General features: G+C 39.2%; 1 protein-coding gene and 1 long non-coding RNA gene across 2 annotated transcripts; both read left to right on the top strand.

Moving 5' to 3' along the window:
- The first annotated feature begins 3094 nt into the window (after positions 1–3094).
- On the top strand, positions 3095–6514 carry LOC307160621. The gene is made up of 3 exons (XR_013821573.1): positions 3095–3339; positions 3737–3898; positions 6216–6514. It is a non-coding gene; the product is annotated as an uncharacterized lncRNA (long non-coding RNA).
- Positions 6515–8434: 1920 nt separating this feature from the next.
- Positions 8435–11146, top strand: LOC307160620 (uncharacterized protein). Its single transcript, XM_079874814.1, has 2 exons — positions 8435–10483; positions 11088–11146. Coding segments are annotated over exons 1-2 (1998 nt in total). The 5' UTR covers positions 8435–8486; the 3' UTR covers positions 11089–11146.
- The last annotated feature ends 720 nt before the right edge of the window (positions 11147–11866 follow it).

Below are 11866 nucleotides of genomic sequence, written 5' to 3'. Positions count from 1 at the left end.
TCAGTGTAAAAGAAACTCATAAATACTCTGTTGACTTTGATTTTCCATAGGAGTTTCATACATCAATCGATTCTGTTAAATGTGTATTATTTTTCTGTATACTCACAATAAAAACAAAGTGTTGTGCTTTTCGCCAAATTAAGAAAAATAAACACGGAGCGAGTTCTGCCTTCTCTCTGTCCGTGTAGTCCATTCTGAAACGCGTCCGAAAATGAATCATAACTCAGCGAATACTTCTCACACAGGCACGTGATATATGTCTTTATGAAGCTTGAAATCTCTTCTTTTAAATGAAGTAATTAATAAAAAAAACAAATGTTTTCAACTCATGTAATCCGTTTGAAAGCAAGGAGAGGTACCGTTTTTTCCTTCTGCCTAATTATCTCTATAATGAACTGAGGCCGCCCCGCCCCCGGCGCTATTGACATGGTAAATAGTTTAGGTGATCTATGCTTCGCACCCGCCCCCCGATCAATGCCTTGAAAACACGAAGTTTCATCAGATCAGATTCACTGATAGTTCATCGCGTTTAGAGAGGATGGCGCGTTTCTCCGGTAAAGACGCTCTTCAGATGATCCTGGACAGCGAGGAATAACTCACCTTGGCTTTTCCTCAGAGGAAGATTGTAACTCAGACGAACGGCAGCATGTTCAAGAGCGAATTGATCACGCCGAGTAAACACCGAGTTTTCACGTGAGTAAATACGTGAACTCAAGTGGTCTAGTGGTAGAACATTTGCCTAGCGTGTCAGAGGTTCTGAGTTCGAATCTGCACTCATATAGTTTTTTTTTTTTGTCAAATCAGATTATGTTTATCAGTGGTTGTATATCAGGCAGAGACATGTGTGTGTGTGTATTTTGTTTTGTAATTTCACTGGAACGAAAAGAGAGTCTCCACAACGGATTGAAGCGCGCGTCCGAGTGAAGACTGCGCGAGCCTAAAACAAACACAGTATCCGTGTCTGACTCGCGGGAATCCACGGCGCAAACCTGTGAGGGGCTGTGTTTTCTCGTTTATATTCCTTTTAGCATTTTAGCATTTATATTCCTTATAATAAAAATGAAAGACCTATGTTACAGACATATGAAAGACAACATTTCGTTGATTAGTTTTGGATAGATTATACATTTTTACTGTAAAATATCTGCCACCTCAAATAAGCTTTTATTTGCCAATTTTTTTGTCAAAAATAATCAAATAATCAATCAAATCCTTAACTTTTAAATATGTATGATAAAATGTATACTTTAGTTTGTACAAAGAAAGATTACACTTGAATTGTTGTTTATTTAAATATTTACAAGGTAGATGTAAACAAACTATTAAAAGGTAAATATAAGCCTTTTCTTTAAATAATTTTTATTGTGTTTTATTAGTGACAAATTTGGGGAGAAGATAAATATTCCAAAACTGAAAATACAGTATGAGAATTAACTGCACAATTACATGTTTTCCTTGGCTATTATAGGCCAAATTGCAAGCACAATATGTGGAAAAATAAAAAAGAATTGAGATGCTTCCAACTGTTGCTCTTGCATTCTTGTGGCTCAGTGACTCACCTGAATGAATGGCTCATTAAGTATGCGGGCCCCATTGCCTCCTCAGGTGTGAACCACTACATATGCATGATCGACGTCGACGCCCACTCGAATATTGCCTTTCCAAACAGAAAGTGCTTTGCAAAATTCAAATCAATGTATTGTGTTATGTGAAGGATTAGGCAGGGTGATTTTCACATAATTTTGAAGAAAAAACACTAGGCGATGACATCCATTAGACAAAAATCTTATTGGCACATATTTAGTGTGTGTTTTGTGGTCTTATTTCAGAAACTTTAGTTTTTAGTTTTTTCAATAACCACGCATAAACATTATTCTCTCAAAAATGCAGACATGTACATTCTTGTTGCTCACATATTATGGTAGCCCTGTTTGTGCTAAATAGTGTGTAATTTTTTTTTGCCATTACTATGTTTATAAGCAACTGAAAAAAGCACAAATGTCAGGGCATGTCAGAACATCTCAAGGACCCCAAAAACACCTCAGACCCCAGAGGGTTAAGCTGTATCTTTTACAGAACAGCTGTAAATATACAGCACATTTCTGTTTTCGTCCTGATAAATTCGTTACCATCATACTGACTGAAAAGGCATTGCATTGTGGGATTGATTTCTTTCGCGCTCAATTCAGTTCAAATGTGACGCGTCATGCGAGCAGACAGTAACGTTAGGCAGCTACAACAGGCAAACTCGTTTTGTCAGCGGGATTCAACTGAACAAATAATCATTCCTGTTATCAAGATAAACAATGTCTGCGAATCTGTGAGCAATTTTAAAGCTTTTTTGAGGTTCGGTTCGGTTCGGTTCGTGTTTCAAACATTAGTTGCCTGTGACGCAGCAGAAAATGGACGACGTTAACGGTAGCAGTTACCTGAAGACGGATGAATTTGTCATTGAGTAATCTAACCTGCGCGTGACGATAAGTGGGATTTAGAGTTTGAGAAGATGGAGAATTGTTCATCTGAGTGATACGGTAAGCCAATATATAATTTTTTTTATTTTTTTTTGCGTTCGCATTTCTACATTGTTTTCACGTATTTGTTTTGATTTTGCGAACGCGGTTTACTACCGTGGCCGCGCAAGCAATTCACTGACTCTGTTCCACCTGTTTACCAAGTAACGTTAACTTCGACATTTCTTATAATAGACAACCTTTACCATGCTATTTGCATGACGTGCATTTGATATATATTTTTTTCGTTTTAGGCTTTGTAATCTGATGGCCATTGTTAATGTAAGTGCTTTTAAGTAGTGTTACAGTTATAGTCTATGTGGTAAAAAAAAAAATGCTGTCAAATTCTGTCAGTTCTGTGATCGTGCTTTTGAATCGTTGTCAGAATTTTGAGATGGTCCTCAATGCAGAGCATAAAATCCGGGGGGAGGAGTTGGATAAAATCCAACTCCTCCCACCTTACATATACCTAAACCTACCCGTCTCCACCCCCTGATCCCTAAACCCACCCCTAAACCTACCCATCTCCACCCCTAAACCTACCAATCTCCACCCCTTATATAAGATGCTGTTTTCAAATGTAGTGGCCTATTCCTGATTGCCATCCCATGGTCCTACAACTACTCCCTAATTCAAAGAAGTTAGACGGTGTTATCCTTCAAGCAGATAAGTAGAGATTATTCAGCAAATCTCATTAATTTGTAATATGTTTTATGTTTTGGTTCTGTTGATCAAGGTTGTGCTGTCCTTTTTAAAAATTGTTTCAGGAATTTGCATCGCTGATGTCCAGCAATCTACATTTGCCAGAAAGTCCACGACTTATTTCCTGGTATGTAAACATTAAAGGGGTAGATGAAACCTAAAATGAAAAGCCATCATTTACTCACCCCACTGCAAAATATGTTTTTCTTAATTAGTGTTTTTATTTTGTTTCCAGTCCAGATATCTACAATTATTACATGAAGAAGCATTTATTAGACACGTAAAAATTGTCTTGTTTTCTGAAAGAATAAGTCAAAATTAAGTGAGTTTATGCTTAAAACAAGCAAAATAATATGCCAGTGCATTTTAGCATTCTAACCAATTTTAATTTTTAGTTGAAAAATTTAATTCATAGAACTATGAATAGACAACTACATCGAACCACAGTGGAGCCCACAGTAGTTATTTTAATTATTAATATTATTTATTTATTCTTTTTTTTTTTTTTTATTATTCCATTACAGGTCAATCTCTAAGCAACCAGTGCTGGATATTAAGTTTGGAAGGTCAAGGTGTGTGTGAAGGATCACAGCCTCTTCATCACTGGCCTGGCAGCGCTGTTTGCCTCCTCCTATAACTTCAGCTTGCAGTACCAGGAAGAGGCAGCACCTTGAGTTTGTTCAGAGGTTAGTCATTGGCATATTTGCCATTCATATATATATTAGACTGAATTGTGTCACTAACCTTGACTTGACAGTATTTATTATGTTGACTACTGGTATGAACAATATGGCCCTGGTTTCCATACAGGGCTTAGCTTAAGCCAGGTCTAGGCCTTAATAAAATTAGGGTATTTAAGCAGCTTTTATAATAATGTATCATTAAAAAAAAAAAAAAACATTACTGGTGTGCATCTTGAGATAAAACAGTGGCAGTCATATATTTTAAGATATGTCAGTGCAAGTTGTTTTCAGTTGAAGGATTAGTGAAAATTGTCATTAATTACTCACCCTCATGTCGTTCCAAACCTGTAAGACCTTCGTTCATCTTCAGAACACAAATTAAGATATTTTTGATGAAATCTGAGAGGTTTCTGAACCACCCATAGACAGCAACGTCTTTGCAACTTTTAAGGCCCAGAAAGCTAGTAAAAACATTGTTTAAATAATCCATGTAACTAGTGCAACCTTAAAGGAGAACTCCGGTCAATTTTAACATTTGAGCTAATTTTTTTGTAAATTTGGAGTGCTGTCAATACAGAGAACAACGACAAAAATCGGTGTTGCCTACACCGTGTTATCCTCTTTTTAAAATTTGCACCCTGTTGACTTCAAGTTTTAAACCTGCTTTTAGCCTCTTAACATCCTTGATGTGTCATACAAGTGCCCAGCCATGTGAGTGATTCCTTCAGAGTGATCACGGGTGAATCTGACTGCAGTAGATGTGAAAGATATCTTGTTGAAACCTCTACAAATGTCCGTATATAGGTGAAAATGCCCCTTGAAATCAATTTAAGGTGGCAAATTTTACCCCTTAATAAAAAAATGTTAATTTCTGTCACTGCTGTAAACTGACCACTGCATAGAATATGAAAAATATGAATATCTTTGTCAGTCAGCTGTCAAGAGGCCTAAACAAGCCATGGCACCAAGCACAGAAACACAATCAGTAAAATGTTATCTAATTATTATTAGAGATGCACCGATTGATCGGCTGGTGACCGGAATTGGCCGATTTTCACGTGATCGGCCATGACCGGCGACCGGCCGGTCAGTCTGACATATGCCGATTTTATGCCGGTCAAATGCACTCGGGCGCCGCATGATTAACCTTTTGAGCGGTACGGTCTCGTATATGGGATTGTTATTTCTGTGCCCCTGAGAGTACGGCGCCACATTTAGAATGTTCAGTGACGTCGCATCACTGCCAGATTCAAACTGTGCTTTCGCGCGTTGGCTGGCGCTGAGCCAGAGTCGGACGCGTTCAGCGCTGTCATATATCACAACTAAGCAGTGTTTTCAACCTCATAATGTTTATTTTAGGTTTCAGATATTTAAATACACATAAGCACGAGTAAAACAATGCATTGGAGTTTGTAAAATACACACTGATGTCTGTGGAAGCAGCAATAACAATATATTCAAATATAATTTGCCGACATGTGTTATTCATATCAGACAAACATAGTGGAAGTAACTATAAAGTTTACTCTATTCTTCTCAGTTCACCGGCCACTTTCTTGCATTTATTTCGGGAGAAACTGATTAATTCACGTGCTGTAAATCCGACTGACAGGACAACATTGCGGCGCCCATCTCATTTATAGATCAAGATTATTTATAAAGGTTTTTAAACGACCAAACACACTCACTTACACGTATTTGAGAATCGGAGTATCAGATAGGCTGTTTATGACATGGTAAGCAAGTTTGTGAATATTTTGAATAAAAAAGGAAAAGCGAAATAAAAGCGACACATCTGTCATACAGTATTATTGTGGCTGCGGTGTATCGCGTGACGCGTCGCCATGGAAACATTAAAGGGATCGTTAAAGGGATGGATAAAACTCACTCTGGGGGTGGGGGTGTCAGTTAGAATATTTTAAACTTACGCGTGAAAGGGTTAAAGAAAAGATCGAAAATAAATATTTGTGTACTGTAAAGTGGTTAGAAAAAAATTAAATCGGAATCGGCTAAAATCGGTATCGGCAGGTCAAACTCAATGAAAAATCGGAAATCGGAATCGGCCTAGAAAATTGTAATCGGTGCATCTCTAATTATTATCAAGAAAACTTTGAAAATATCGATCGAGACATATTTTGTCAATATTGCACACCCCTAATGCATGGTATTAATTTTGATTTCTTCGGGTCTTAAAAAGGTCTTAAAAAGCCTTAAATTTGACTTTAAAAAATGTGCAGAAACCATGCTTCATAATATTTAGGTTGAACCACTGTAGCTATATATTTACCAATGTTTTTACCACTTTTCTGGGCTTTGACAGTTGCAATGATATTGATATCAATGGAAGGACAAAACTATCAGATTTCATCAAAAATATCTTCATTTGTGTCCCGAAGATGAACAAAAGTCTTGAGGGTGAGTAATAATGACAGAATTTAAATTTTTGGGTGCAAACATGCATTTTAGTCTGGTAAATCATGTTGTCATATATGCAATAAACATTGCAAGGCTTGCAATTAAGTTAAATTATTTCTGTCACAAAGGTTTGGGCTGGATTCTGGCAGTGTGTGCTCTATATAAACGGAGAGTCTAAAGACTGCCTTTCCACTGATACTCTGATGGCACCGGATGAGGGCATGATATTGTTAATGAGCTGGGTGATGAGTAGACAAAAGTTGTAGAATAAAACTTTAAATCTGGCAACCCCACTTCCAAAAATTTAGTTAGTTGACAGTGCACATGTAAACAGACACATTGAGTTGATGTATTTTACCAGGGCAGAAAAAATATCAGTTATTGATCACAACATTGCAGCCATATCACCCTGTAGCCCAAGACTGGTTGCCCACTGAAGCTAAGCAGGGCTGAGCCTGGTTAGTACCTGGATGGGAGACCTCCTGAGAAAAACCAGGTTGCTGCTGGAAGAGGTGTTAGTGAGGCCAGCAGGGGGTGCTCACCCTGTGGTCTGTGTGGGTGCTAACGCCCCAGTGTAGTGACGGGGACACTATACTGTCAAAGAGCACCGTCCTTCGGATGAGACGTAAAACCGAGGTCCTGACTCTCTGTGGTCATTAAAAAAATCCCATGGCATTTCTCGTAAAGAGTAGGGGTGTAACCCCGGTGTCCTGGCCACATTCCACACATTGGCCCTTACCAATCATGGCCTCCTAATAATCCCCTTACATTGAATTGGCTCTATCACTCTCTCTCCTCTCTCCACCTATAGCTGGTGTGTGGTGAGCGCACTGGCGCCGTTGTTCTGTGGCTGCCGTCGCATCATCCAAGTGGATGCTGCACACTGGTGGTGGTTGAGGAGAGACCCCTGATATGATTGTAAAGCGCTTTGGGTGTACAGTACAGCTAACTGTTACCTGTTTGTTGTTAAGTGTTAAAATTGCATTTTATGTTTAAAAAGTAATTCAGCCAACATGTTCACAGAAGGCAATTTAACTAAATAAATGTTTTAAAACCCAGAAAATGTTGTTTTCTTTTTCCTAGTGTGACTACTCTTATGAAACCTTAAAGTATAATATTTTAATTATGTAATAATAAAAGCAGTATTCCCTGTAAAAATACAATTTATTGCTGTCGACAAGTTTAATAATGTAAAATGTGGTATATACTGTATTTGGTAATTACAGTGGAGTACTGTAAATGCTGTTTACTGTAGTAGTGTTGTAAAAATACAGTGTGTGGATGGCAACCCAGCTGCCAGTATTTAACTGTAAATTTACAGTGAAAAGTTTTACAGTGTACATGTATGTGATACTGATGCATTTTTAAAGCTGTGGCATATGGTTATGGTACTTTGTGGATGTATTTGTCAAAAATGACAAAGAAAACACTGCATTATTGTATTAAAATACCATATTTGGTATTCACACAATAGACAAAATCTCCAACTATAGGCATTTAATTCCAAGGCATTCAGATATAAGATTTGTATCCCTAATATATGTGAAAGTATGCACTATAGAAATAAGTACATGCATGTATAAATATATGCGTCATATATGCATGTATAAATATATGCGTCATATATGCATGTGTACATATATGCGTCATATATGCATGTGTACATATATGCGTCATATATGCATGTGTACATATATGCGTCATATATGCATGTGTACATATATGCGTCATATATGCATGTGTACATATATGCGTCATATATGCATGTGTACATATATGCGTCTTACATATATTTCACATTTATGTGCATATACGGGAAAATATATGTCACTTACATGAAAACGGCCATTTTTGATATATTTTGAAATATATGTTTCATATATGTATATGTGTTTTACATATATGAATTTTGCATATATTCTCATATATGCAGCAGACATACATGGGCACTAACATTATATATGTAATTTACATATATTGACATATATTACATTTCTGTATGGGCAGATACAGTCTACAAGGAGGAAACTGGGAAAGACAAACAGCTTTGGTTGCGCAAACAGCATCTGGCTGGGAGCCATTAATCAACAAGGAAGATAAGCTTCTGAGCGCTTCAAAGACCTCCCTCATACATTCTGGTCATACAGCTGCGCATCTCATCGAGGTAACTAGAGAAATGGAGCGCCAAAGACCGTGGCACCCATTCAGGCTGCCAGGAATGTGTGGATTGGTAAAGACTACAGGTATATTGATTGTGTTATCAGTGACAATTTGTTTGATAATATTGCTACATCTGGAGGAGACGAAAGCACGGCTGATGGAGGACCACATAGGAGGAAACGAGACAGCCATGGCAAACGACACTGTCCTTTGGCGCATCAGGAGAAGCGGAGCGATCTCAGTGAGACCAACGAAGGGTACGGAGGGAAGCATCGTCACGATCGAAGAAGGTACAACAGTAAAGTTTGTCTGTAACCCATTTCAAGTGAACTGCCCAAACTGCAGAGGGGTCGACACAGAGTATGCAACTCCATATTTCTGCCGAGGGTCGTGTGGATGGGACGAAATCCTGGCATACTACTACGACTACAAACCAGAACACGACTCAAGGTTTTCAGTGTATGCAAACAACATGCTGAGCAACAACAGGTATGGCATGACGATTGAACTGAAAGAAGCGAGGCTTTCTGACCAGGGCCGATATTACTGCACCCTGGACAAACAAGGAACTGATTGGTATGAGACAATAGACATTATGGTAACTGAAGCAGAGCTGAAAGGGACGATGATTGCCCCCGTGATGCCTAGCTTTGAACCAGCTACAGGTGACGAGATGGCATGGACGGGAGGCGAGAACACGAGAAAAGACCAAGTGAATCCTGAGGTAAAGAAAGCTATGTCAAAATGTCAAGGGAACAAGGCCTGTGCACTGGCAACGCTGCAGAAAGAGGAGCTGGGAATATCAACGGACTGTTGGCTTTGTTTGCAAATGTCTCACGCCTTTAAAGCTGTCCCACTGACTGTAGCAACAGCCAAGGACACAAAATGTCTGATTCCTCAACAGATGACCGATGTGCTGAGAGCTGTAGCTGATCTGGAGGAAGGCAGAGCACCAACAAAGGAGATGGCAGGAAACTGTGACCACGTGCAGCAGTATAATCATTCTAGTGTAGCACTCCCACCTCTGAGAGTGACACATGTGAAGGGTGATGTGTGTGTTTGTCTGAATAAACCGAGACTGTTCCATGTAGGAAGCTCTGACTGCAGGGTCAGAATCGATGTGAAGGACGGAACAGTGGACAATTGCACAGCGATCATCAACGGTAAAGGAGTCAATTTCACATGTCCGTTCACGGTACCGACCGAAACAACACCTGCGGCTATTTGGGTTTGTGGGGACCGAGCGTTCCATAGACTGCCTAAGAAGTGGTCTGGATGTTGTTATCCAGGTTTAATGAATGTGGGAACATCTGTGTATTTACCAAATAAGACCAGGGTGGGTAGACCGAAAAGAAGTGTTAATATTCTGCCAGGGGCCCTCCCGAGACATTATTCAGGGTACACGTTGGCAGATCCATGGACGACTCCAGGGGCAAACATTGGGTGGTCATTGTTCTTAGGGGTGGGGACGACGGTAGCAATTAACAAAATAAATGGGTTAGCTTGGACCGTGTTAGCAATTGCTAATAGTACTGAAAATGCTTTGACAATGATAAATGATGAAATGCATCAGATTAGAGATGCAGTTTTGCAGAACAGATTAGCCCTAGATTTACTGACTGCCGAGAAGGGTGGGGTTTGTAAAATGCTGGGAACATCTTGTTGTTTTAACATCCCTGACTACAGTGACAACATTACAAATATAATTGTACACATGAGAAATGCCGTAAGAGAACCTGAGTATGCAAGTAGCAGCTGGCTGGGTTGGTTCCTGACGGGATGGGGAGGCTGGATTTATTGGATATTGCAAGTAGTATTGCCAATTGGAGCAATGGGGTTGTTACTACTGTTTTGCCTGCCATGCATTTTCAAGTGTATTTCCAGCTCAGTACAGAGACTAGTGAGTGCAGGGACGGAGGTCAAGCTGACAAAGATAGCAGTAGTCTCTAATGATGAAACTGATGAAGGGAAATGTGACTATGATACGGATAGCGGAAGCTACAGTAACATGTGGTAAAAGAGAGTGTTTTCCTTCATGTGTTTGTCTTTTTATTTTTATCTTTTTCTTATTTCATTATTGTTTGATTTTTCCTTGTGTGTTTTATTTTCCAAAGAACGATGATATGTAAAAAGGGTTAAAAGCAGCAGTCATCCGTGTCACGAGATGGCGTACAAGGACAGGGTTTGAAAAATGAAGGATTTTTTCTATTTACTTTATATTTACTCTGCATTGTGTTATGGCATGTTTAATTAATCAGGGTTTTTTGGGTTTTTATTGAATTGATGTTGTTTTTCCTACTAAATATAACTTAAACTTTTTCTTGTTTATACTGGAATGACTGAGGGTCCGACCTATAGTGTCGGGGATGGAATTACAGTGCTTAATTCGTCTAGCCCGGTTTCAGAATAAACCTTTTACTTGCTTGCTATAAAATTAAGGGCCTATCCTTACAAAAAAAACATCCTAAGCGTATTTCATTTTAATCTTTTTTCATACGAAGTTTAAGAGTGTGATCAATTATATGAAAATCAGAAATGAGAAGTATAAGTGTGATGTAAGTGTCATAATTCAGAAGCGGAAGCAGTAATGCAAGTATTCTCTTTTATTATGGGTCAGAAGACACAGAATAAACACACGGGTGGGCTGGTGGCGCAGGGACTTGATGGTCAGCGTGGTGGTGAAGACAGGTGACGGTGCATCCAGTGAAGTGAACATCCAACACGACGAACACCACGAAAACACCGAACAGGACACGATCAGGAACTGGAACAGGAACTGGAATGGCTGACGACGACAAAACACTGAGGACACCAAAACCAACGATCTGACAGGGAAAGGAGAGTGCGATGAGTCTTTATAGCAGAAACAATTGACAGCAGCTGGTGAGGGGAATGAGATCAGGTGGAGTGCTGATCAGCTGAACGAGCAGCCACGCCCACTCACACACACCCACACACACAGAACAACAAATACACGAGACACGAAGAAACCAGTGAATTCATGAACCGTGACAGTAAGACTTAAACTTGGTATACTTTATTGACATTATTATTAAGTATTATGTGTTGATTAATCCATTATCAATGAATGATAAAAAGGGGGGATTGTTATGGGAATTTTTGATTTTCCTTATACACAAGATTGATTTCTATGTGTGCTGCTGACTTTGTGACTGATGTGAGCTTCTGTGGGACAAGGAGAATGGGGGGAGACGTGGTTTTGGATTGAACCCTTGACCCATAAGGTCAAAGGGGATCTAAGTTAGGGCTTGCAGGCTGCAAGCAGAGCTAAACCTAAAGTTCAGCATGTAAGAGAACACTGAGTGAGTTTCTTATCCATCTATGGGCGGAAAACCTTGAAAACCTAGAGTTATAAGAAGACTGTCCGGACTCTGA

Source organism: Squalius cephalus (assembly GCF_949319135.1).
Source record: "Squalius cephalus genome assembly, chromosome: 6".
Lineage (NCBI taxonomy): Eukaryota > Metazoa > Chordata > Actinopteri > Cypriniformes > Leuciscidae > Squalius > Squalius cephalus.
Note: the sequence above shows the minus strand (reverse complement) of the source record. Positions and strands in the feature narration are given on the sequence as shown.